This window comes from Lithobates pipiens, unplaced genomic scaffold (assembly GCF_037356315.1).
Source record: "Lithobates pipiens isolate NorthernLeopardFrog02 unplaced genomic scaffold, aLitPip1_a1.2 Scaffold_13, whole genome shotgun sequence".
Taxonomy (NCBI): Eukaryota; Metazoa; Chordata; class Amphibia; order Anura; family Ranidae; genus Lithobates; species Lithobates pipiens.
The window spans coordinates 308,033,663-308,059,359 of NW_027507718.1; the positions used below are offsets into that span (position 1 = coordinate 308,033,663).

Here is a 25,697-nt window from a genome sequence, read left to right on the forward strand (position 1 = left end):
GGAAGGATTGGTAAGCTGCAATAGATTACATTATTAGTTTTGGATTTTATACTGCTTTGAGATAGACTGCCAACACAAATAAAGGTATTAGACATGAAATAATCCAGTGGCTGCACAATACTAATTTGGGATGAGCAGTTTTGTTTGGTCGTGTTGTTAAGAGTATAACTAAAGGTAAAATCGTTTTGGATAGAGTGTAGAGGGATTAGAACCTTTGTCAGTTGTTTGTTTTTTTGCTGTCTGTGCCCTCATTAGGGAGCTTTCTCTCTTTCTCTTTTTTTTTTTTTTTTTTTTTTTCTCTCATTACTTTTCTGGAGAAAAAAAGAAAGTCCTCCAATAGGGACACTAGTTCTGATGATCTGGGGGGGGGGGGGGGGGGAGAAAGACTCCCTTATTTTGCAGGGCTTTCCTGTTTTGCTATAGGACAGGAAGTAAAGGGTAATTTCCTGACATGGATGGCGGAGGAAAAAAAATATCTGACAGGGGTTATAACCTTTCCTTGCTCTATCCAAAATGGGGGGGGGGGGGGGGGGGCGGGGGGGGGAGAGAAGAGAAGAGTTTTGCCTATAGTTCTCAAGTACCACACACTCGTTCAGGCCAGGGAAGTTGAACATAACAGTGATGTCAATGTTCTGGAACTAGTATAAGGTTGAGAGCTGGAAAATGACTGCTCTTGCCTGAGGCTTTCACTCAAGTATCTTATTTTTGCTTTACTTTTCAGATGTGACTTGAATCGCACAAATGCATGACAATGGAAATCACGTTGTTTTCAATTGCCTGTTCACATCAATGTAGCACAGCATGGCATGATTTTTGAAAAGGGTCCTGTATGGTATGGGGGGAAAAAATAAAACGGTCAGGGAGTTTGAAAAAATTGCTGCGCAAATGCTGTGTGACATAAAGTTGCAACGACCGCCATTTTATTTCCTAGAGTCTCTGCTTAAAAAAAACAAAAAAAAAAAAACACATAATGTTTTGGGGGTTCTGAGTTTTCTAGCAAAAAATTATGATGTAGGAGCGGAGTGCCAGAATTGACCTGGATGGGAAGTGGTTAAAGTAGCAGTCTTGTAAAATCCTAAATCTATTCCCACCCCCATTCTGAGCTTATCCTAATTGCCCTATGAAAGAAAAGATCTCTATACTTGCCTATTCTGAAGCCGCTCTGGTCCAGTCACATGATTGGCTTCCAAGCCGGCTTCAGCTGACAGCGGAGACCCCATAATAAGCTATAGCCATAGTCTTCCCCCTTTTTTTTCCTCCTTCATTCGTAAGCTTCACCTTGTCTTTCTCATGGCCTGTATCTTAACCCTTATCCTGCACATCTATACATCAACACCTTCATCGCTATCTTTCCACTGGATCTGTACATGAACCCCTTAACCACCTGGTCCCTCTGTGTACGACCTGTACATTTATTGTAACTAGTGTACCAAGTTCTGTTTTTTAACCCTCTCATTACTGCCACATTTCTTCATTTTCGGGAATTTTGTCCTGACATTTTTATTTGCTATGTTTTATAATCGAATGCAAGGAAAAACTTTGTAAATTTTTTTTTTTTTTTTATTTTATTTTTTTAAATCTCAGTGATTACTAAATACGACCAAAAAAAGGTGTATCGCGGAATAAGACCAAATTTAATTTGGATGCAGTGTAGTATGATGGAGTAATTGCCATTCAAACTATCACAGCACTGGAAAATGGCCTAGTAATGAATTGGTGTATACAGGCTGGTACTTAAGTAGTTTAACAAAATGTTTCTTTGCAGGGTGGCAGCGAGAAAGAAAAAGTGACCTAGATGAAGTCTCAAGCACAAGAAGTGAATCTAGCATTACCAGGGAAAGCTCAAGAGGACGAGGAAGAGGAGGCCGTGGAAGAGGCAGAGGAAGAGGGCATTCTTATTGTAAGTAACGAATACATTGCATAGAAGATATTAGGCTCTAGCAATCTTTTTGATATAACTTTCTCTCAAGTTGTCTTCCAGGGCAGCATCTGAGAGATAGGGCTCCTCCCTCCTAATACAGGAAACGCATCATTCACCATTTTAAAAGCCGCAACATACCTCAGTTGTGTTTTCCTCCGGACCAACAGGATCAGCACACAGTTGTTTTTTTTTTTTTTTTTTCTTTTGCTCCAGTCCCTGTGCTAGTTGCAGGGGACTCCCTGGCTGGTCGTCTTCAGTTACCTCTGAGGGGGTCAGGCAACTTAGGCCAGAGCTTCCAGGGGCCCCCCAGGGTCCTCATTCAGCCTGAGGTTTCGCTCCCCACGGAGTAAGTAACCGCCCCTCCACCCCCCAGCCGACAAAGATATCTTGAGATACCTCCCTGCAGTCCCCCTCTAGCACTGTGATGCAGCAGCAAACCCGCTTGCCTGTGTCCTCTGTGGGTTGCCATCTGATCTCCTCACTCTACACTGTCTGGGCAGTCAGAGGGGGGTGTATCAAGATGGCCTTGGGGGGGACCCAGGAGGTCCCTTCCGGTTGGCGGAACTTCTGGCGAGGCATTTCTGGTGACAGCGTTTCGTCCGGCGCCTTTTTTTCGGTTGGAGCCTGGATGCTGAGGGAGGCAACAAACCTGGAGCACAGCGATGACGTTACTTCCAGGCAGATCGACAATTTTAAACCTGGACACAGTATCTCCTATGGGAAGAAAGGGAGACACGCAAATCACGTGTCCACCCATACCTCTATCAGGGTGGCTGGGGGTGGGGCAGGGGACTATAAAAGAGCACCTGACAGGAGGCTCAGTGGGCTAATCGAGTCAGAAGCTGCATCATCCTGCCAAGCCAGGACAGCTCTAAAGCAAGCCAGAGCATTCACAGACCACCTCTGTACGTGCCAACCACTATTCGCCCTAGGCTACTTAGTTGTATGCAGCAGGCTATCTGCACCCTTCTCACACTGAAGGCACCAACAATTATGTACATAATGTTAATTAATGGTAGCAGCGATTTTTGTTTTATTTTTGTTTTTAAAAGGCTAAGACCAGTGGCTTGCATTCCCTTCCTAAGCATGTGCTTCTTGTGAGGGCAAAATGGCAGCCAGCTGGGCCATAAATCTTTGCCAAAAGAGCAAGCATGTGGCAAAAGAATCCCTAAGAGTCTTAAAAGGATTAGTCTCCTCGGTAAAAGACTTCGGAACCTTTTCCTCCCTGCAGCTTGGGGCGCAATCAGTTATTTTTATTTTTTTTAATTTTTTTTTGTGCTTAATGACTGTTTGTTTGTAATCACAGACGGGCGTTGTACTTAGGACTGCTCTGGCTACATTGCCAGGCTTAGGATGTCTGCAGCTTTAATTTACTACCAGGTCTGACCAGGTTATGACCTTAGGAATTGAGAGACTTTGGTCGCTTCTCCCCTGAGCAAGACAGTTATGTTTACTTTTGTGTATTTTTCGCTATGTGGTTGACTCATTCCAACTAAACATTTTGGCTATGGTCAGGGAGGAGTGGAAGCTGTACTTAATAATAATAATAATAATAATAATAATATTAGTGCCAGTACCCACTATAAACACCAGTTGGTGTGCTCAACCTTACACTTCCTTTATCTGAAGTCCCCCAGCACTTCCACTGGGTAGATAGATATACAAAGCATTGGTAGCCACAGAGTAGGTTATACCTAGGTCCTGGATTTTGCTTGAGGGCATAATCATCAATGGTGTATGCTTTACAAATCAGGGGGTATCTCGTAGATGAATACACCATGACTGACTTGAGGGTTGTGCATCATGATGGATATTAAAATACTAGCATAAACATACACATGGGACATGAACATGAGGAAGACTAATAGGTTCCGGTCATCTGGTTGCGTATGTTCAACCAAGTTCTTTGTCGCAGATCAAGGCTTTTGTCAAATGCTACTTCTAACAATCTACTTTGCGTAAGTGGTCCCATTATTTGGGAGGTTTTATTATATATGCAATATCTTTGTGTCTTTATATGTGGGGGTGTGGGTGGTTCTGGGATCAGACCTCTGGCAGGGCCTATTATAATAATAATGACATTATTATTATTATTATTATTATTATTATTATTATTAATAAAAAAAAATTATATATATATTTTATTAATCATTTTTATTAATTTTTTTTTTTTTTTTTTTTTTGAATTCATGAAGTTCACAACCGGTTGCTCTATATATTGGTGATATTTAGACGTTTCTTTGATTGAGCACTAGTCTGTTCCTTTATACACGTATCTCTTTGATTGTACTCCCAGTTGTGTTGTATCTGTCCTTTTTTATATATGGATTGCACAGGAAACCTAGTTCACGAGGCTTCATTCAAGCAATACCAGACACTCTCTGGGCCTGACACTGATAGTTTATAAAGCTATCGGGGGAATATGGTATATCACTATCCTCCAGCATCAGGGGAATATGGTATATCGCTAGCGTCTCAAAAGCACATGTTATTGTGTTTATGCAGACAACCCTACATTCGAGATGGTATTCATGTTATGGCACTATACAAGAGGATGTACCAACACTTAGGACGTGGGACCGCTATGATATCATAGTGTTTATGTCCTGTTTAATTGTATATTACAGGCCAAAGCTGCAGAGGCAGCCAGGTCATTCACATACTTCTCTGTAGCACATTTTATGTGCAGTGTTTCAGCCTATCACTATTTGCTATCGCTCAGACCTTATACCTGACTTTAGCGTTATGGCACTACATTTAAAATCTAGTCAATAGGTGAAGCTACCTTGGCTGTGATGCCGTGTACACATGATCAGACTATCCGGCGGACAAACCGCCGGACTTTCCGAACGAGTGGACCTGCCCACACATGACCGGACTTTTCTTGTGGACAATCCGCCGGACTTTTGAAATGAACGGACTTGCCCACACACGCAGAAAAGTCAGTTCATTTTGAACACGGCTCCAGGGAGACGGGACTAGCGAAGGAAGTCAATGTCACCGCCTCCTGACCTTTGCATTCAGATGAGGGAACAGTTATATTTTGTATGCAAGAATGTAGTTTGATTGTCCTTGCATATTACTCATATGCGTAGTAACTGATGGCAGTGTAGTAATTCCTATGTATTTCTTTGGTGATCAGAGTGCTTACCTGGTCACCCCTTTCCATGCTGATTGTTAACAGCGTTGTTTGTTAGTCTATGCTTTTAAGTAGCTAGTCGGACACCTCAGGAGTTGCAGGGGCAATTATGGTCTAGGTATCATGGAATTTTGCTATACTGTTGTTTTTTTTTTTTTTTTTTTTATCCTCCAGTCTCTATAGTCCTTACAGTAGTTCACTCCAACTCAGGTATGAGCAATCTCTTGGCTATTTTCAGAGCCAACCAGGGATATAAAGCAGCGTCTCCATGCTTATGGTGCCTGGGTGGTTTAGGGGCCAATGACCCTTAGCAAGCCATGTGGCATTACAGCGATTATTATTATTTTTTGTCGCTGCTTTTAAGGGTGGCATTCTGATAACCGCTGTAGGGGTTTTTGGTTCCCACTTCCTGTGCGTAGAGCATTTTTCCCCATCGCCCACAGATTTCAGTACAATTTCTAAAACTAATTTTAATTTAGGGGTTTCCTGCTGTTCTTCATAATTTATATGTAGAAGCTCTCAGTGGGGTCAGAGGTAATTTCGCAAATGTTTGACATCAATAACTCCACAGAGCTGGCAGTAGTGAGATTAGCATCTCTTACATCTACCAGTCTCAACCAGGTACTACCCAAGGAAATCGCAGCCCATGCTACCAGGGCCTGGCTATCTTTTTATATGTGGAGAAAGCAGGAGCTATGCCAGACCAGATCTGCCAGGTGGCAATCTAGTCAAGCTTCAGTACCCTTAACAAAACACTACAGGATAGATTTCCTGTCCAGCCAAGACAAATCTTTCAGTAGAAGGTCCTTCAGGCTGTAGACAGTAGTATTCCTTGCTAAATCCTCGCAGATGCTGCCCTGGAAGACGACTTGAGAAAAAAGAGTTCGTTACCTGATAACGCCTTTTTCTAGGATGTCTTCCAGGGCAGCACACAAACCCATCCCTATTTTTTTTTTTTTTTAGGTGGAAGTTTTATGGAAGGATGGTGTATATTTGTCTATTCCTTTTTGGTACTCATATATTGATGGCTTATATAGTGGTGGATGATGTGTTTTTAGGTGGGAGGAGACCTATCTCTGCCACCCTGGAAGATTTCCTAGAAAAGGAGTTACCGAGTACCGGTGTGGTGTGTTTGTGTGTGTTTTTTTTTTTTTTTTTTTTTTTTTTTTTTAATATGTAGAAAATATAATTTTGCATTGATTATTTCTTCTTTCCGTTCTAAAATCATTTTATCTATGTCCTTCTAAATAGAGAAACATAGGATACCCCGTGAGGTCATTCTTATAAGAAGAAAGCAATGGTATTGGGACCGTTTTATTTTAGTTAGGTTACGTGTTGTTGTTGTTTTGATTTTATTTTATTTTTTATTAAAAAAAAAAAAATTTAGTGTTTTTATTATTATTAAGAGGCTGGTTCACAATGGAAAAAATATACAGAAGCTATCAAACAGAAAATAAAAAAATAGCTTGAAGCAGAGCGCTGGGATCGGCAAAAAATCCTCTTAGTGCATCCCCCAACACAAAATAGTTATTCCAATGGTGAAATTCCTTACTATTGAAGAGAAAAGCTCAATTTTCAGGCGCTCTCTGTAGTTCAAAAAATATTACATGTATTCTGCCAAGGAGGAGCTGTTAGGACAGTGATTACATCATATCCTGTCCCCTCTCTTTACACTCTCATCAAACTACATTTCACTTCATGCTTTGCAAATTGCAATGAAGGTGGGAGGTACACTATGCATTTACATGAACAGGCCTAGGGCACCTCCCACATTAATTTCCCTTCATGCTTTGCAAATTGCAATGCAGTTTGATGGTGTAAAGAGATATGTGAACAAGCCCACTTCAACATAAATCACACCCCTTCATTCTGCAGCCAGCCATCCTGCTCAGTAGCACACAGCAGGATAGACGGGTTACAGCCTTATAAATGCAAAGCATGTTTATACTCTGCTCCAGACACAACAGCAAATAAACATATTGCCCTTACATGCTTTATGTAATCATTACTGAACTGTACATACATACCCCCTCATTATATATTCTACACGCTGTACTCTGTTAGAATTTAGTATTAGAAATATTCCTCATGCTGCAGCTTTGAAATTTCTAAAAGCAATCAGTGCTTGTATGGTATATGTGAGTACATCCCTCCCGCAACACTGAAAGAGCTGAGACATTCTGCTTTTACATCAGCATGTGACAAGTAAATGTCGGCATGAGAAAAAGCCAAGTGCAGCGCTAACTTATTCATAAATACCGGTGTCTGTGATATGTATTGTCACATATAATACACATACAACTGAAAATAAATGACTACAAACTTTGCAGGGATGGTGGAAACCCCTTCTACAGATATTGGCAGTGTATAGTGTCCACTACTCATCAGTTCAGCCTCCAGTATAATTTATCACTGCTCATAAGTGCGGTCTCATCTGTGCCCACTAGTGCTGCTTATCAGTGCGGTGAGGCGGAAAGATCAGCAGGCTATTGCAGAGGAACTACCGAGCTCAGAAGAGGGCAGATGGCATAGCTGGTGAAGGTGGAAGATCAGCAACAAGGTCATGGAAAAGTTGTGTTTTTTTTTTTTTTTTTTTGTTCCCCCCCCCATCTTCCCCCTTGGGGTTGTTTTAAGTTTTTATAGATGAAGTCACAAGGCTTTCCACTAATTAAAATGCTGGATGGAAGCATCAAGACAAATAATTTTACAAAACCTGTACTAAAAATTTGGATTATAATTTTAACAGGCATGAAAAAGCACTAGCTAGTTTCTGGTACTGGTCGAAGAATTGTATTAAAGTGCGTAAAGCAGTTATGGCAGTTGAGTATCAGTTTGTAACAGTGAGGGCTGTAGGCAAGTCCAACACGATTAGGGCACAATTCCAGTTATTAATAAAAAGAATCATGTGTGTGTTTTGTATTTTTATTTTTTTTATACATTTTGTAAAATACTACACGAAGTAGGCTTTACGGCACAGCTGGAGGGTGAAAATGAGAAACGGTCCTAAAGCTCCATCTTCTGGCTCAAAAGAAGAATGCAGCATATATGGAAAAAAAAAAAAAAAAGCATTGTTTCATATTTACCCAGCTTAGAAATGTAAAATCTGCTGCTTTTTTAATATTCTTATTTTATTTTTTTTCTACTTGCAGTTCTAAATAAAAGTGTATATATATTACTGTATAATGTGATCTGATGCTGGTATATTTACCCTTCTTTAATACGTCTATACTTTGATAAAAATAAATAAACTTCAGTTAGTGGGGGAAAAAATTAAATACATTACAAAACCTTTAACCACTATGAATTCCCTTCATAATGGATATCTATCCCAAACTATTTTTTGTGGGAAAAAGCAACTAAGCAGCAGTTGTGCTTTCCTTTTAATAACAAAAATATATTTAGGTGAAATAATAAAGACTATCCCTCCTCCTACGTGGCCATGACAATTGTGCATCAATAAGGGATAATATCTGTGCTCAGCTGTATTGCATATGAAAAATAAAAAGCAGCTGGCATAAATATGATTGCACTATAAAAAAAATACACACACAAAGTCCTGTATGCAGGAAGTAGCTGAAGAAATGGTGGATATAGGTGAACGAAGGAGTTGAAAGCCTCACACCAGCTTGCTCACATTCTTTTCTTCTTACTCGAAAGCCAGAGAAAACTGTCATATGGGTATATGGCACATACAATCTATCATACAGGCAGCGTCTTTCACTTTCTTAATAAATATCAGCACAGGAACACTAAAGGCAAAGGATCCTCTGCAGCCTCCAATACCTGGTAATATAGCATCAACTCCAATGGCATTCAGTGAGAAGGATGCACTCCATAAAAGAAATGAAGAAGTGCATAGGGAAGCTCATACAAGCAATACCTCAATTTATTTAAAAAAGGGGGTACTTACAAACCGATTATAAAAACGAGCATTAAGAGTAGAATTCAAAAGAACTGCGGTTGTAGCATGCTGGTGTCCTTCCGTCATCACATGATGTATTTCAGCCTATTCGACATCATCAGAGGTGTGGTGGGGAGGACGCATACATGCTAATAAATACACACAGCCAGGGTCATCACTGCCAGATGTGTTTCACAAGCAATGTCACAGCTGGATCTAGTCTGAATGCGTTCCAGTGGCCAGAAAAATCACAAATAGGAATGCAAATTAACACATCCGGAAGTAAAATTGTAGCAAAAAAAAATACAGGGAAAACAAAGAATGATTCAATCATTGGTTAATAAAACTCATATTCAACAAAAATAAATGAATTAAAAAGATGACTGAAAAATACAATATACAAATATATTTTGGATCACCAGGAATAGTGAAACACTTCTACCTTCTACCTAATGGTCAAACCTAGTATATCACATAATATAAAAAAATATATATATATATATAAAAATAATGCATTACAGATGCCGAGTGAAAATCAAGGCAAAGATAAGAATTATTCTACAGAGAAGAAAGGCATATAGATTAATGCCAAGTAACCTTACTCTCAACTAGGATGATTGTTAGCTGTTGTTAATAAAACAGTTAACATTCTAATCTACATTAAGTCCATGGGGCACATAACATTTGATCTCATAGATCCAATGGGCTTCAAGTCTTGATATCTCATGCCTGATAAAACTCCCCCTCCAAATAGGGGTGAGCTGGTCTATAGCAGCAAAACTGGTACCCGTTGGATCTTGTGGCATTCTAGGTAGTGTCTGAACACACTATGGGTGGGACAGCCACGTCTAATATTGGCCACATGTTCGTTTTTATGAATATTTATGGCTCTCGTAGTGTGACCAACATACTGAAGGCCGCATGGACAGATAATTGGATCATATTTAAAGAAGTACAGATTATGCGGGTGTCAGTATTGAACAGTTTGGCAGTACTTGATTTGAATTCTTCAATCCATCTGCTCTTAATTTTATTGAGGCTACAAACACTACATTTTCTACATGGGAAGTAGCCTTTCAATTTATGTAAGAATGAAACCCCTTTTCGGAGCATCTAGGATGTTTGGTGCTACCTGAAGGCTTAATGGAGGAACACCTCGAAAGACCACATCCGGACGATCCGGAAGAGTTGGTCCCAACGCCCTGTCATTCTTCAGAACGTTCCAATGTCTGGACACTATATATATATATTTTTTTTATGTCCCGATATTGTAATGAAAAACTGGGATGAAAGCAAAATCAAAATCTTTCTGAGCCCTATTGCTTCGAGTGGCCCCAGCGAGTAAAGCCCCATACACACTATCAGTTTTTCTGCTGAGTTTTTCCTTCGGATTTACCAAAACCATATAATATGAGGTCAAACCTTAGGAGTTTCAATGTGTATGCAATCAGGCAGGCCCTTGCACTACATGGTTTTGGTAAATCTGAAGGAAAAACTCAGCAGACAATCTGATAGTGTGTACGGGGCTTAAGAGGGATCTATCTTTGTGATCTGGCCCATCTTTGTGATAACTTCATCTAGTTCATCAGAAGCATAGCCCTTATTGACAAATCAGGATTTAAGGACCCTTGCCTGTTTTAATATAGTCCTCTTAAACCATACAATTCTGTCTCTAATGCAGATAAATTGACATTTAGGGACTCCCTTCAACCAAGAAGGGTGATGGCAGCTCTCCCTACCAATATAACTGTTTCTATCAGTGGACTTAAAGTGGTTGTAAATTCAGGATGATAAAACGCTGCCATCCCCTCTGTTTTATCAAGAGCTATAGCACTATGTGTCCGTTTTTTTTTTTATGTATTTATTTTTTTATTCTAATTGTAAATACCTTATCTCACAGCAATAAATTGTTGTCAATGTCTTTCCTCTGCTCAGAAGAAGAATGCAAATGAAGGGGCTGACATAACCCTCTGACATCAGCCTGTCAGCAGAGGAATGTCATGTAACCGCTGTCAGATAAGGAATTTATGATTTAGAGTTTTAAAAGAACAGACACCTAGCAGTGTAAGATCTTGATAAAACAGAGGGGATGCAAGAGACGGGGACACCGGAACAGGCAGGATCAGCCAGGTATTTCACATACAAAGGGACACATGACATGGCACAAGCACTGTGCTATTTATCATACTGTAAAGGAGCAGGATATATATCATTTTTGGGGGGGGTTTAAAAACGCTTTAAAGTAGGATTAAGTAAGCAAAACTCCATCTCACCTCTATATTTAGATCCCAAAAATTGATCTTAGATGAACTCTCTTCATATTGTAAAGAACTAATTCAGAGATGTCAAATCACAATTTCAAAGGAGGAGGATGTCTTCAATGTACCTCCCCCAGAAGACCAACTCTGGTCTCTGTGAAGCATAGATGATGTCCTCCCCCCATTTAGCCGTGAAAAGGTTGGCAGTGCTAGGAGCAAGTTTAGCCCCCATGGCCACACAAGGATCCTGATGATAAAGGGAACCAAATCCAAACAAAAAATAGTTGTGTGACTTGGCAAAAGTAAATAGTTTTAGCACAAAACATTCCTGATATGTAGATAGTCATCCCTTTTCAAATATGACTATTGGTTCATACCCATGCTCATGGGAAATGATCGTGTAGAGGGAGGCCACATCAGCCGTAGCCATCGCTTAACTCAATCTCCCCCAAGCTCTTAATGATCTGAGAAGAGTCCTTAACCACTTGGGATCCGCGCTATTGCAAAATGACGGCAATAGCGCGGACCCACATTTTCGGGACTACGTCTATTGACGTAGTCCCGGTTACGAGCGGCCTGCGCGCCCCCTGAGGGGCGCGCGCGGCGCGCTCTGTGATCGGCGAGTCCGTGAGACTCGCCTGATCACCGATCCGTGTAAGGGGTCGATCCCGACCCCTTATCACGTGATCAGCTGTCAGCCAATGACAGCTGATCACGTGATAAAACGGAGCCGGTAATCGGCTAGTATTCCTCCTCGCGCTGACAGCGCGAGGAGAAAAAAAAAAAGCCGATCGCCGGTGGCCGTGTTCGGGACATCAGTCCCGATCACGGCCAGCAATTTAAAAGGACACCTGCCCCCTGCCAGTGCCCACCTGCCACCCGCAGTGCCATCCTGAAATAAAGTAAGTGCCACCCAGCAGTGCCCATAGTGCCCACAGTGCCACCCAGCAGTGCCCACAGTGCCACCCAGCAGTGCCCACAGTGCCACCCACAGTGCCACCCACAGTGCCACCCAAAATCTGCCTCAGGTGCTGCACCCCAGTGCCGCCCAGCAGTGCCGCCCATCAGTGCCCAGCAGTGCCGCCCAGCAGTGCCACCTATCAGAGCCACCTATCAGTGCCACCTATCAGTGCCCATCAGTCCCATCTATCTATGGTACCTATCAGTGCCCATCCGTGCCACCCATCCGTGCCACTTATCCGTGCCACCCATCCGTGCCATCTTATCTGTGCCCATCTTTGCCCATCAGTGCCGCCTTATCTGTGCCCATCGGTGCCGCCTTATCTGTGCCTATTAGTGCCGCCTTAACTATGCCTATCAGTGCCCACCAGTGCAGCCTATCAGTGCCCACCAATGCAGCCCATCAGTGCCCACCAATGCAGCCCATCAGTGCCCACCAATGCAGCCTATCAGTGCCGCCTAATCAGCGCACTTCAATGAAGGAGAAAAATGACCCGTTTGCAAAATTTTATAACAAACTATTAAAACATGATTTTTTTTTTTTTTTTTTTTGCATCTTTTTTTGTTTGTTTAGCAAAAAATAAAACTCCGAGCTGTAACTAAATACCACCAAAAGAAAGCTCTATTTGTGGGAAAAAAAATGATAAAAAATTCATTTGGGTACAGTGTTGTATGACCGCGTAATTGTCACTCAAAGTGCATCAGCGCTGAAAGCTGAAAATTGGTCTGGGACTGAGGGGGGTTTAAGTGCCCAGTAAGCAAGTGGTTAAAAAATGAAGGTGTCCCAGTGACCAGGGGCTGCAAAAAACATCTATATACTTCCCTTCAAAGCCCTCATTGATCAACTTCCCTAGATCCTTCTTATGTTTAACAGTTAGATCATTAGAGAGAGATGCATAAGTCACCCTATCGGAAAGAATTTTCATAATTTCCTCTTTATAGGAGGACTTATCGAGTACAACAATGCTGCCCCTTTTATCAGCGGGTGGACAATGTCATCCCTACTCTTAAGGGACTTTAACCCATCAGTGAATCTTTTATTATTAAAACATTTTTTTAATCTTTAATTTCTCTATGTCTTTAAGAACCAACCCCTTAAACACTGAAATAGCAGGAGCAGGGTTTTCAGGTGGATTGAAGAGATAAGCATTTGCCAACCCTGAATGCCTAATACCCACCATATTGACCTCAGGAGCCCAAGAAGGCTTGGAAAGAAAGTATCTCTTTATGTTAATCTTTCTAATGTACTTCTGTACATGTATAAATGCACCAAATTTACTTAGTTGTAATTAAAACTTTGAATCATGGTCTTAAGTTTGCCTATGATAAACCTCTAAGTTCACATTGAGGCTGGGTTCACATTGCAGCGATGCGGGAACGCTGCGAATCCGCTGCGGGTTCCCGCATCACATGCCTCCCAGGGGCAGTTCACACTGCCCTATGCGAACTGCTGGGAGTGTCTGTGAAACGTTAATGACACCCCCAGATCAGTTTGCATATCGCAGTGCGATCTGCAAACTCGGACAAGAATCGGATCACATGGTGTGAACACCCATGCGATCTGATTCTGCTGCGGACCAAAAAAAGGGTCCTGTGCGAGTTTGGGCCAGATGCAATGCGAATTCAGCCATACTATCTGTATGGCTGAACTCGCATCGCACAGAGATCGGATGTGATTTGCACTGCAGTGCGGTGCGAATCACATCCGATTCTCGTCACCGCTGCAGTGTGAACCCAGCCTTACTGAGATTGAAAATATCCTGATCTTTTATACCCTTCTCCTTTTTCTGCCTGTGCTGCCTGCCCCCTCTCTGGTCCCTCTTTTGCACCTCCATCTCTTTTTTTATTTTTTGGGGGGGGGGGGGCGCTCTCCAAAAAAAGAAGGCTGTAGTTGCTTCGAAAGAGGTTTCATCAGATCTACATGGGGGGATTATAGGCTGGACTTTTCCATTGAGGCAAGCGTTGGTCAGACCGGTATTGTCTAGGTGTATAATAAGAGGGATGCTGTGTGCTATACCTATTATCACCATCATCCCAAACATCATCATCGTCCCTTCTCAAAGGTTCATAATTGTTATGTGTGGGAATAAACCTACTTCTTGAGGGTAATTTGGATTATTATAGGAATTCTATTTATTATTCCTCTTTGGGGGGGGGGGGGGCACCTTTCCTAGGGGTTCCACCCAAGTGTTGGAATGGCTGTCGATGTGGGGGCCTCCTCCTAACTTGTTTCCAACCTCTCCCAGGGGTGCCAGCACCTGTAGAGTGTGGTAACTTTTGATGTTGGGAGACAGGAATGGAAGATCCCATTTGTACCCCAGATGGATTACCTTCAGAATTAACAAGGTTATTCCTTTTAACCTGCCATTTGAATACTGAATTATTTTTGTAGCTATCCAGATCCCTAAAATACTTTTTTTTTTTTTGGTTCTTCTTTTTACCTTTTTTATCTAGATCCTCTTTCTCCAAAACTTTAAGAAGGTCATATTTTTTTTTTTAATTGTACTATAGTCTAAATCCTTATGAGACAACAATTTTATCCTTTTAATTCAATAATATCCTTGTCCAATTTTTCAGAAATTTGCGCCTTTTGCGGGTTATAAGAAAATGTAAAAGGTCAAGACCCACATCATTGAAATATTTAAACCAACCCAGGAGATCTTGTTCATCTTCCTGGGGGGTGATCTCAAACCTGAGACTTCTGGGAACCACATTGTCCTCTAAGTATTTCTCTAGGAATGCAACATCCCAGTTACCATGAATTTCTGTAACCATGAGATTTTTGAGGTGTTCAAATAGGCCCCCTAGATCTGAATTATACTGCATTTTGTTGCTATTAAATACATCCTTAAGATCCAAGGACTTTTGTGTATATGTATTATATGCTAAAACATACAAACATATCACAAAATAATTGTGATTAAAAAACTGCTGCCACAGATGTAGGTAAAGTAAACAGGTGTTCCAAAAGTTCATAAAATAAATTGGTGCTCCAACAATTCCTGTATTTGCATAGAATGAATAAGTGGTTCCAACTTCCCACATGCAGTTCATATAAAATTGTCCTTGTGCAAATGAAAAAATCCAAAGTGCAAGTGCATCATCAATGGGCTTTAAACGTAAAGAATGGCCGCTTACCAAATAAAATGATCCCACCTAGAGTTGGGTTGGGTTATAAAAATAAAGCATCCTTGTAGCAGAAGGAGCTGCAAGAAGCTTGGTGTTAGGTGGTGAATACAGAGTGACAGAATGATGAGCTCATCAGACTGCAATTTCTGTTTTTACTGGCCAGTCACAAGCAAGGGTGGGCACTGGGCAGTCAGGGCTCAGAACAAGCGGGTTGAATGGTCAGAGCACCTTATGGAAAAGAAATGCTATGGAGAAAGTCTGTGGCTTGAAAGTGAATATTTCAGCAAAGGCAGATTTTTATTCTATTTTTTTTAATAGGCTATTATTGTTTTGATCTGAAATTCTGCTTTAATCAGTCACCCATTTTATTGGGTGGTTGCCTTTTAACAAACATGCCCAAGCAATTTAAGGGTAGTTACTTCAGTTTCCTGTGTGCCTTTTCCACAATGTCACCACCCAGGGACCCGTCCTTTTAAGACCTGTTTCAAAATATGTCTGCACTTTTCTCAGGCTATTTGTCTTGTTCAACACATCACTTCTAAACACGGCATACAAGTTTTAAAGGGCAGTGTAAATAGTTTGTATTTGTTTAATCAGGACAGGAAATAAGGTAATATACTTTTTTCTTTTTTTTTTTAAAGTGTCCTAAATATATTTGTCTTTAAAAGGTAAGGTTTAAGTAATCCTCATACAATTTCAAATGTTTTCCTTTTCTGAATTTGAACTGTCTTTTCAGAACCAGCATTTCCGGTTCTGAATGGTGTAGCTCAGTTATGAATGGTAATGTTCCACAGCATACTGTAGTAAGTTTTTATTTACATGGTATATTAACCATATACAATTTCTATTGATCTGCACGTTTGCTGACAATTACTACATTGTGTCAAATGCACAGTGGCACTCCCTAATCCCTGCTGCTGCTGTCACATGTTTGCAAAATCTTTTTTTTACCTTTTTAAGTAAAGGAGTTAGGAGTAAAAAGAAATTTCAGTTGCGTACTTTAAGTCTTAGCCTTCTACGTAGATTTTAAGTTTAAAGTCTTTACAGAAAATCTGTAAGTTGCCCTTACACGGACTCTCACTACATCACACCTGGTCCCGCTCTACCAGATTGCCACGCTCTTCCCGCTATCAGGCACAGAAAAGCCGCTTCAGAGGTCTGGGAATTTGAAACCCCCTGCAGCTTAATCTCGTGTCCGTATTTAAATAATAAAAGAATATTCCTGCGCTACCATATAAACAGTAAATTAATATAAGAACTGCTGCGTACACCGAAATGGATCAAACCGTATCCACTATACATAGGAATAAAAAAATTATTGGTGTTGTGCTGTTCTATCACTAAATTATTCGTCTGGGAAATATATTTCTATCTCCCATCTCTAGCATCAATAAGTGTAAACATATTTACTCATTCCAGTAAAAGTAGGATGTTGTGCAGAAAATAAAGTTAATAAAAATAAAAATAAATATCCAATGCTTAATAAACCGACTATGTGGCTAAAATTAGACGAATATTTACATAAGTATACTGTAAACAACCTAACGTATCCATAAAGTGCAAAGTGACCCTGTAATAATCAAATAAAGGCATAAATATGCTGTAAACAATGGTGCTTCTATCAACATTCATAAAGTGCAGAGTGTTCCAAAAAAAAAAGAAGTGTATCCACTTTGTGCAAATAAGTAAACGCACTGCAGAGGCAGACAAAAAATAAATAAAATGAGTAAAAGTAAGAATCAATCCAAAGTATACAAGTGAATATCAGCTCACATTTCAATATTCAAATCTAAAAGTATAAATAAGTGTTCAGTTCATAAATGATGCAAAAAACAAGCTTCTTTAAGTGCAAGTGCTTCACTGTGCCAACTATTCAATCTCCAAAAAGTGACAACATCCAGGTGTTTTATCACTCTGTGAACACACACGTTAGCAGGCAATGGCCCCTTACCTTGCGGTAAGGAGATAACAGCATGTAAATATAAGCCCACTGGATCTTTTCAAACTCTTCTCCCCAAATCCATAAATACTACTTCTCCTTTAATGTCTTTGTCTCTCGTGGGAGCAAGGATAAATCAATAGAGGAGGAGTGCCATAGTGTAGTAATTCAAAACAATTGTAAAGTTTATTCAGTATTATCTCACAGGGTATTCACATAAATTCTCAATAAAAACAGCTTATCTCCAAACGAACAGCGAGCTTGCGCTGTGTGCATCAGAATCGAGCGTCTTTCCCGTCCCTACGCGTGACTTCACGCCCACGTGACTTCATCATCATTGCACCATTTATGAACTGAACACTTATTTATACTTTTAGATTTAAATATTGAAATGTGAACTGATATTCACTCTTATACTTTGGATTGATTCTTATTTTTACTTATTTTATTTATTTTTTGGCTGCCTCTGCAGTGTGTTTACTTATTTGCACAAAGTGGATACACCCTTTTTTTTTTTTTTTTTTTTTTTTTTTTGGCACTCTGCACTTTATGGATGTTGATAGAAGCACCATTGTTTACAGCATATTTATGCCTTTATTTGATTAATATTGGATCACTTTGCACTTTATAGATACGTTAGGTTGTTTACAGTATACTTATGTAATTATTCGTCTAATTTTAGCCACGTAGTCGGTTTATTAAGCATTGGATATTTTATTTTTAATTTTATTAACTTTATTTTCTGCACAACATCCTACTTTTACTCTGTGTATGTTTACACTTATTGATGCTAGAGGTGGGAGATAGAAATATACTTCCCAGACGAATAATTTAGTGATAGAACAGCGCAACACCAATAATTTTTTATTTCTCGTGTCCGTATTGCTTAGCCAGTACAGATTACAGGGATTCTAATTGGTCAGCACCATCACATAGAAGGCACTGACCAGTCAGAAGCCATCTAGCCTGTACTGTCAGCATTGCAAGGAGATAAGAGAAAGCCACCAAGCTTTCAAATCTCCAAACCACTGGTGGGGGGATCGTGGCAAACTGGTACAGTGGGACCGGGTGGGATGAGGAGAGGGTCCAGTGTAAAGGTCACCTTACAAATTTCTGTAAGGTGAGCTTACACTTTAAATGGACTGATCTGAGAATAATTATTGTATCTGCACAAAGGTCTGATAAATGAGCCTGTATGGTACAGTTCACACAAGCTTAAGTTTTCAGAAGCACAGTGTGTACAGCAAGGTTTTGTAAACTAAAGTCAATTTATACTCGCCATTCATCAAACGGTCCTGTCCCTCACCGGCACGAACATCTTCTGTGAGCTGATTTTCAGCCATCTTCATTGGCTGGTGCAGGATGACGTCACTCCCATGCATGTGCAGGAGGCCACTTTTGTGGCACACAGGGATTGGGCCAGCAGGTGTAAGCTGAACTGTGCATACCCACCTCAGTTTACATGCTGGGGAAAGCTGCACGCAGGTAAGTGTATTTTATTGCAGAAGAGATATTGCATGTAATTTCTGCAGTGAAAAAAGAAAAATACCTGCCTGCTTACAGAAAACAATGGAACTTTAGCTCTGCTTTAAGCAGCTCTATTTAGGCCTTTAAAGAATACTTTACTATAGGGATGTTAAATCTGTATCTCAGTGGGATTGGTAATTGGCACTTTAAACAAGCTGCTAGAAGGAATTCAAAGGGCATCAAGTGCTGAATCTTGCTTAAAGTAACAGTCAGCACTAGGATTTGCTCTTAACCTCCCAAAATTGGAGCTGAATTGTGCTTTAAAGTCTTTATTCAATTTGTTTGCTGTACACGCTGCTCTTATACAAGCTGAAGCATATGCCAACAAGACATTAAGGAATCATTTTTGTTTGATCTGAAAGAGATGAGTGGATACATTGAGGGCCATGCCTTCAGCTTCCCAATAACTTTACAATCTATATAGTAAATTGCAGCTACACGTAGTTTTCCACAGAATATACTGAAAAATACTTTAGAACCTCAAAGTCTGTCGGGAAAGATGTATAGGCGGTAGATTAAAAAAGTTGAAAACATGAGCAGTTTGGATTGGCTGCAGATAACCATTGAAACTGTTTCATGATGTCAACATTTTATCTGGTTATATCTTTAGTTAGTATTGCAGTATAGTATTACCCTGTGTGTATTGGACATAAACATGAAATGTCAAAGAATTCTGAGCACTCTTCCTTTATTCTCTGTATCACAGTTCAGTACGGCGTCCATAAGGGGAAGGCGCCCTTTCAGTCTGACTTGGGTGATAACAGAAGTATGATGTATTGCTACAATTATGGAACTGGTGTCCAGATGTTTCCTTTAGATGGAAAGCTGCTGAAGGAGTATCTGAAACGTCAGATGTAAGTGTGTGTTTTAGGTTACTGATGCGTTTTTAAAATCAGTTTAATGGTTTTGTAAAACCTGATGCACAATAACCATATTATTCCCACTGTTCTCTTTCAGTGAATATTATTTCAGTTTGGAAAACTTGGAAAGGGATTTTTATTTGAGAAGAAAAATGGATGCCCAAGGATTTTTACCTCTCTCCCTGATAGCAGGCTTTCGTCGGGTGCAGTCTCTGACCACCGATGTCAGTAAGATTTGTGAGGTAATGCCTGCCATATCCAAAATGAAAGAATACATTCATTCTTCATACATGGAGAAAATGCCTATATTTGCTTTCATGACACCATTAGTAGAATTCCTAGTTGTGTAGGCTGCCCATAGCTAGAGTCATAAATTGTAAGAAAAATTGCAGCTGTTTCTTCATGATGTGGCAATGGTCCTTTTTAAATTGAAACTGCAGTACAATGGTTGTTATGGATTTTTATTTAAAGTGTACTTTCACCTTCTACAGAAAATCTCTAAGCTGAACTTGCACTGGACCCCCTCCCCATTCCCCCGGGTCCCACTGTACTGAAGTCCCCCACTATCCCCTGCTGTCAGACACTGGGGACGGTGTCCAGACAGTCCAGGGATTTTAAATCCCTGCAGCTTAATCTCCTATCCGTACATCTCAGCGCGTATGGTTAGGAGACATTCTAATTGATCAGCACCGCCACATGGACAGCACTGAGCAATCAGACTCCATCTAGCCCGTCCTCTAAATGCTGGAGGAGGGAAGAGAAATCCAAGAGGATTTCAAATCCCCTGACTGGTGAAGTGGCATTCCAGTGGCTGACAGCGGGGGATTGCGGGACTCCGGTACAGCAGGACTGGGGGATGAGGTCCGGTGTAAGTTCACTTTACAGATTTTCTGTAAAGGTGAACTTACCTTATTAAATATATCATTTTTATGTAAACTGATGTTTAACATATCGTAACTATTTGTTATTACATAGTTAGTAAGGTTGAATAAAGACACCAGTGCATCCAGTTCAACCTGAGTGAGTGTCTACAATTGTTCCTATCCCTGCACATTGCACACTCACATCGGTCCCTACCCTCAAGGAGCCCACAATCCAAGGTCCCCATTCATATACTAGGGGCGAATTTTGGACAAAGCCAATTAACCTACCTGCATGTCTTTGGAGTTGTGTGTGTGTTTTTTTTTTAATTAACATATAATACTGGGTGCAAGCATGCCAGTACCAAAGCATGGGTTTTATAAATGGGGATCACAGAAGAAGCTCATTCCTTTCCAGATATTTAAGTCTTTAATTGAAAGTCTATACATAGTAGTGAAGGGGTGAGGAGTCACTTCTGTGATGAATTCAGCTATGTGTGCAATGTGACATGTTTACAAAGCTTGTATATATGAAAAAAATGCTTGTGTATGTTTAGGCTTTAAAAGGCAGCACAGAGGTAGAACTGGTAGACCAGAAAATAAGGAAAAAAGTAGATCCGGAAAAATGGCCCATTCCCTCTACTCCACCTCAAGAAGTGAAACGTACTGACTTCACCCGCTTCATCAACTGCCCTGAGTTTGTACCGGGAAAGCTGCAGGCATATCACACAGGTACGCTTCCTGCTCTTGTATCCAGGCATTTTCGTATTTTGCTCACGGTGTGTAAATATTGCATATCCTAACCCTTGTAATAAATCGTATTGTCTCCCTTAACCGCTTGCCGACCGCCTCGCGCCACTATACGTCAGCAGAGGGGCTCGTACAGGCTAACTAACGTACCTGTACGTTGCCCTTTAAGAGGCGGCCAGTGGGCGCGCAATAAAAACATGATAAAACCGTAATCGCTTTACAGGGGGAGGGCAGAAACTGGCAGGTTTTTTTTTAGGTGATACAGCGGGCCAAATTACACAGCACAAGCACTGTGCTGTATAACATGCTTTTGAAGGAACAGAATTCCTCCTCCCTCCTTTTCCTCTTCCTCCTTTTCCCTTTTCCTCTTCCTCCTTTTTCCTTTTCCTTTTTTCTCTTCCTCCTTTTTCCTCTTCCTCCTTTATTCCTCCTTTTTCCTTTTCCTCCTTCCTCCTCCAGTCCCCCTATCTAACTTTGCATCCAACCCCAGCCCACTGGGGTTGATTTACTAAAGCTGGAGAGTGCAAAATCTGGTGCAGCTTTGCATAGAAATCAGCTACCAGGTTTTATTGTCAATGCTTAAATAAACAAGCTGGAGTTAGAAGCTGATTCGCTACTATGCACAGCTGCACCAGATTTTTTAGACTTCAGTTTTAGTAAATCAACCCCACAGTGTCTTAAATGTCAACAGACGCTTGGTACTTTTTTTCACCAGTTATGGGCATGCCTGAAAATTCAGTGCTACTGGCAAAAAATTAGAAATTTATATAATAATTTTTATATAATTTCTAATAATAATATAATAAATTGATGGCGCTATGTAAGATAATAATAATTTCAAAATAAACTTGCTCTGAATTATTTATTATCTAAATTCTAGATCGATATTTCAGAACCTTCCTATATATTACTTTTTTGTGTTCAGCTAAAATATTAGTGGCCAGAACCTAGATGCAGGTTTTGCTTTCAATGTTTACAAATAGGATAAACGCTGTTAAAGTGGAACTATACTGCATCTAAACACCATAAACCAAAAACTATATTTAATTTATTTTGAATTTTCAAAAGCAAGCTCACCCATCCATTCATGTCTTCATGCTTTAGAGAAATCGCCTTGAAAGACGGGAAGGGCAGATAATGCATCTAACATTTACTTCCTGGAATCCATCTGCCCTTAGCTCCTGTGCGCATACCCCCATTTTTGTGTAATACCAACATAAAACACTGAATATTTTTTTTTTTTTTTTTTTTTACAAAACTTTTTAGTTGCTAATTTTATTTTATTTTATTATTAACTATTTCTGTTGACCTAATCAGTAAGTTACTACTTACATTTTGTAGTGAAAAATGTTTTAAAAGGAAGGCTCTTGATTGATTTCCTGTTTCCTTCTGTGCACTTGCATATCATTTAAAGATTTTCAATATAAAAAAAAAAAAGGAAATGAAAAATGTTTTAAAATATATATTTGATACAGAATTCATATATATTCTGGATTACTGGATGACATAATATCTAGAGCAGGGGTAGGCAACCTTAGAGTGGTGGAGATCTACCTGAACAACACCAGTGAAGTCAAAGATCACCAGACAGTATCCTGTTAGGTTCGGTTCACACCAGAACGCGGTGCCAGAAAGGCATGTTTCATGTGCGTTTTCTGCACTGTGTTCAAACCGCACTGTGTTTGCAATATAATGTGGATGCCAATACATTATTACCCCCAAACGTAGATTGCAAATGCAGTGTGTTTGTGGGCAAAAGATCACATGGCACTGCAGTATCATGTGATTCGGCACAGTGCATTATATGTGCAGTCCGATACGATTTGCAGCTCCTTCAAATGAATGGGCTGCAAAATCGCACCACACTGATTCGCACAAATGCAGAGCAGGCTTCTCTGGAAAGTGATCCACATGCAGATTGCTTTTCAGAGGTGTTTGGAAGGTGGTGAGGAAGCAAGATGTCACCTCTTCACCACCTGGTTTAAACCTACATTGGATGTACTACCAAACTGCAGTTGTGCGCATTGTATGGCAATTATAGGTTTAAGTCCGCCTCTTCACCACCTGTCCAACATGCTTACATCACTTTTCAGAGGAGCAGCAGTGCCTTTCGCACTTGTAAACCAGACCTCGGTTGCATTTAGCGACAGCACCCTTAAGGCATGTTTACACGTGGGGTTGGTAAAACCCTGCAGTTAAGCTGCGGTTTTACCTTCCCCAATCCCTACCCCCTTTAGCTGCAGAAGCAGCAGCCAAAGGTGTACACATGCCATATTGTACCCATATAGCTGTTATTGAGCATCTATATGGGCACAATAGCATCTTTATGTTCTTACACCTATATAGATGCTTTTGTGCCCATATAGCTTTTACTGTGCCCTTTTATGCTAACTGACCTTCACTTCTTGCAGCGCTTCCAGCCGCTGTGGATTTCTCTTATATTCACAGACTGACACAGCTCCTCTCTTAGCCATTGGGTTGTTATGCCACCTTTAGGAGAAGACTAGGCGTAAAATATTATGAAAAAACACAGGAAAAAAAAAATATATATATATATATATTATATATAAAATATTATCTTCACCCTTTCTTTCTAGGATCTGCTCCTAATTCTCCTAGGAAAGGAAGTCCTCTGTTTCCAGAAAGAAGTTCAGAACCCAGCAACCTGCAGACAATGTCAAAAGGTTTATCTGCAAGTCTGCCAGATCTGGATTTTGAACCGTGGATTGAAGTAAAGAGAAGACACAGAGCCTCTCCTACAAAGCCAAAGGTATAGAGATTGAATGTTTAATCTCTTCATTGTCTGTATTTTCATCTAGACCTGAACTGCATTATGGTTTGCTGTAGCAGAGTCATTGAAACATGTCTGCTTACAGGAAGCGGAGAGCTCTCCAGTGACTCCAAAACAACGCGTGACTGAGGAAGTGGAGCAAGAAGAGCTGGACTTCATGTTTGATGAGGAGATGGAACCCCTACAGGGGCGCAAAAATAACTTCACAGACTGGTCTGATGAAGACTCCGATTATGAGATTGATGATCAAGACCTGAATAAAATCCTTATTGTTACACAGACCCCACCTCACCTTAGGAAGCATCCAGGTGGAGACCGTACAGGAAATCACACGTCGCGATCTAAGATGACATCTGAACTAGCCAAGCATATTAACGATGGGCTGTACTATTATGAGCAGGACCTATGGAAGGAAGATAGTGAAACCGATCACCTAGCATTGAAGGTATTTGTAAACCAGGTTTATTACGATTCATTTACAACTTTAACCTTGCAAAGCCATCTATTTCTGTGCAGTAAAATCAAGTGCAGCATTCCTTACACTGATTTCTTGTAATTTTCACATGATAATTTAATTGCCATCACGTTTTAGGCCTCATTAGCATACTTAAGTGTACACCTGACACTTTGCAACTATGGCAACAACTATTCCCAAGTACTGCTGCTAAATGCAACCCATTCATCAGGCAGTGAAGAAAGCACCTTCCAAATGCCTCTGGAAGGCGATCCGCCAATTGCTTTTCAGAAGGGCAACAAGCACTACCACATGTGTAAACCTAGCCTTAAAAGTAAACTGAATTCAAAGAATAGCAATGGGTGGTGTAATCTGTGTCCGCGTCACTCACCCGTTGTCCCTGTTGTGTGGGTCCACTGTTGAGCATTGGTCTAATCATCAGGCAAGTCTTTCACAGAAATTCCTATGAATTCAGCTAGCCTGTATCGGTATATCCAAATGACTCCATCTTCCAGCTAGTATCTGTACTGATTTGAATAATATACTGTGTAGAATCATGTTGCTGTTTTTTTTGTTTTTTTTTTAACCGAAGCTCAGTTAAAATCAGAAACTTGTTTTTATCCCCAAAATATACAATTTTGTGATGGAGGTACAATCAAGAAAAGACTGCACAAGTTCAACTGTAGATTCACATCTACTAAAGCATCCCTTTTTGCAGCCTTTGTATGTTTACACCTATGGTTTGACTACAGTGTTAGAAGTAGCTTTGTCCTAAAGATTTTTGTTAACATGGTTTTGTGTAGTTATTGTGTTTTTTTGTTTTTTTTCCCTGCCTCCCAAAATTCAGCAAGAAATAGAAAACTTCAGGAAATTAAATCTCATCAGTAAAGCAGAGTTTGACAGTCTTACACCAGAGCTACCAGTTAAGCCAGATACCGAACAGTCTCCGCCAAATATTCCCATTTTTCCTCAAGGTAACATGCTATGGACCCTTTTAAGCTGATTTGATTTGTTTTGTAAACCTCAGGCACCAAATCCTGATTGTCCTCATCTACAAACAGGTGTTCCAGAATCTCCTGTATCCATACCTGTTAGAACTCCTAAAACTCCCCGTACGCCACGCCTGCAGGATCCCAGCAAGACCCCACGTTTTTACCCCGTGGTAAAGGAAACCAAATCCATGGATAACCAGGTGAAGCTCAAAATTA

At 40.4% G+C, this 25,697-nt stretch overlaps 1 protein-coding gene across 1 annotated transcript in view; it reads left to right on the forward strand.

Moving 5' to 3' along the window:
• LARP1B (La ribonucleoprotein 1B) overlaps positions 1–25,697 on the forward strand; it is a 72,703-nt gene that overhangs the window by 23,597 nt on the left and 23,409 nt on the right. The window contains exons 6-13 of the mRNA XM_077476890.1: positions 1,766–1,900; positions 19,481–19,628; positions 19,732–19,876; positions 21,052–21,226; positions 23,842–24,014; positions 24,121–24,480; positions 25,337–25,463; positions 25,551–25,681. Of these exons, the coding sequence (XP_077333016.1) occupies positions 1,766–1,900; positions 19,481–19,628; positions 19,732–19,876; positions 21,052–21,226; positions 23,842–24,014; positions 24,121–24,480; positions 25,337–25,463; positions 25,551–25,681 (1,394 nt within the window). The remainder of the gene's footprint in view (positions 1–1,765; positions 1,901–19,480; positions 19,629–19,731; positions 19,877–21,051; positions 21,227–23,841; positions 24,015–24,120; positions 24,481–25,336; positions 25,464–25,550; positions 25,682–25,697) is intronic.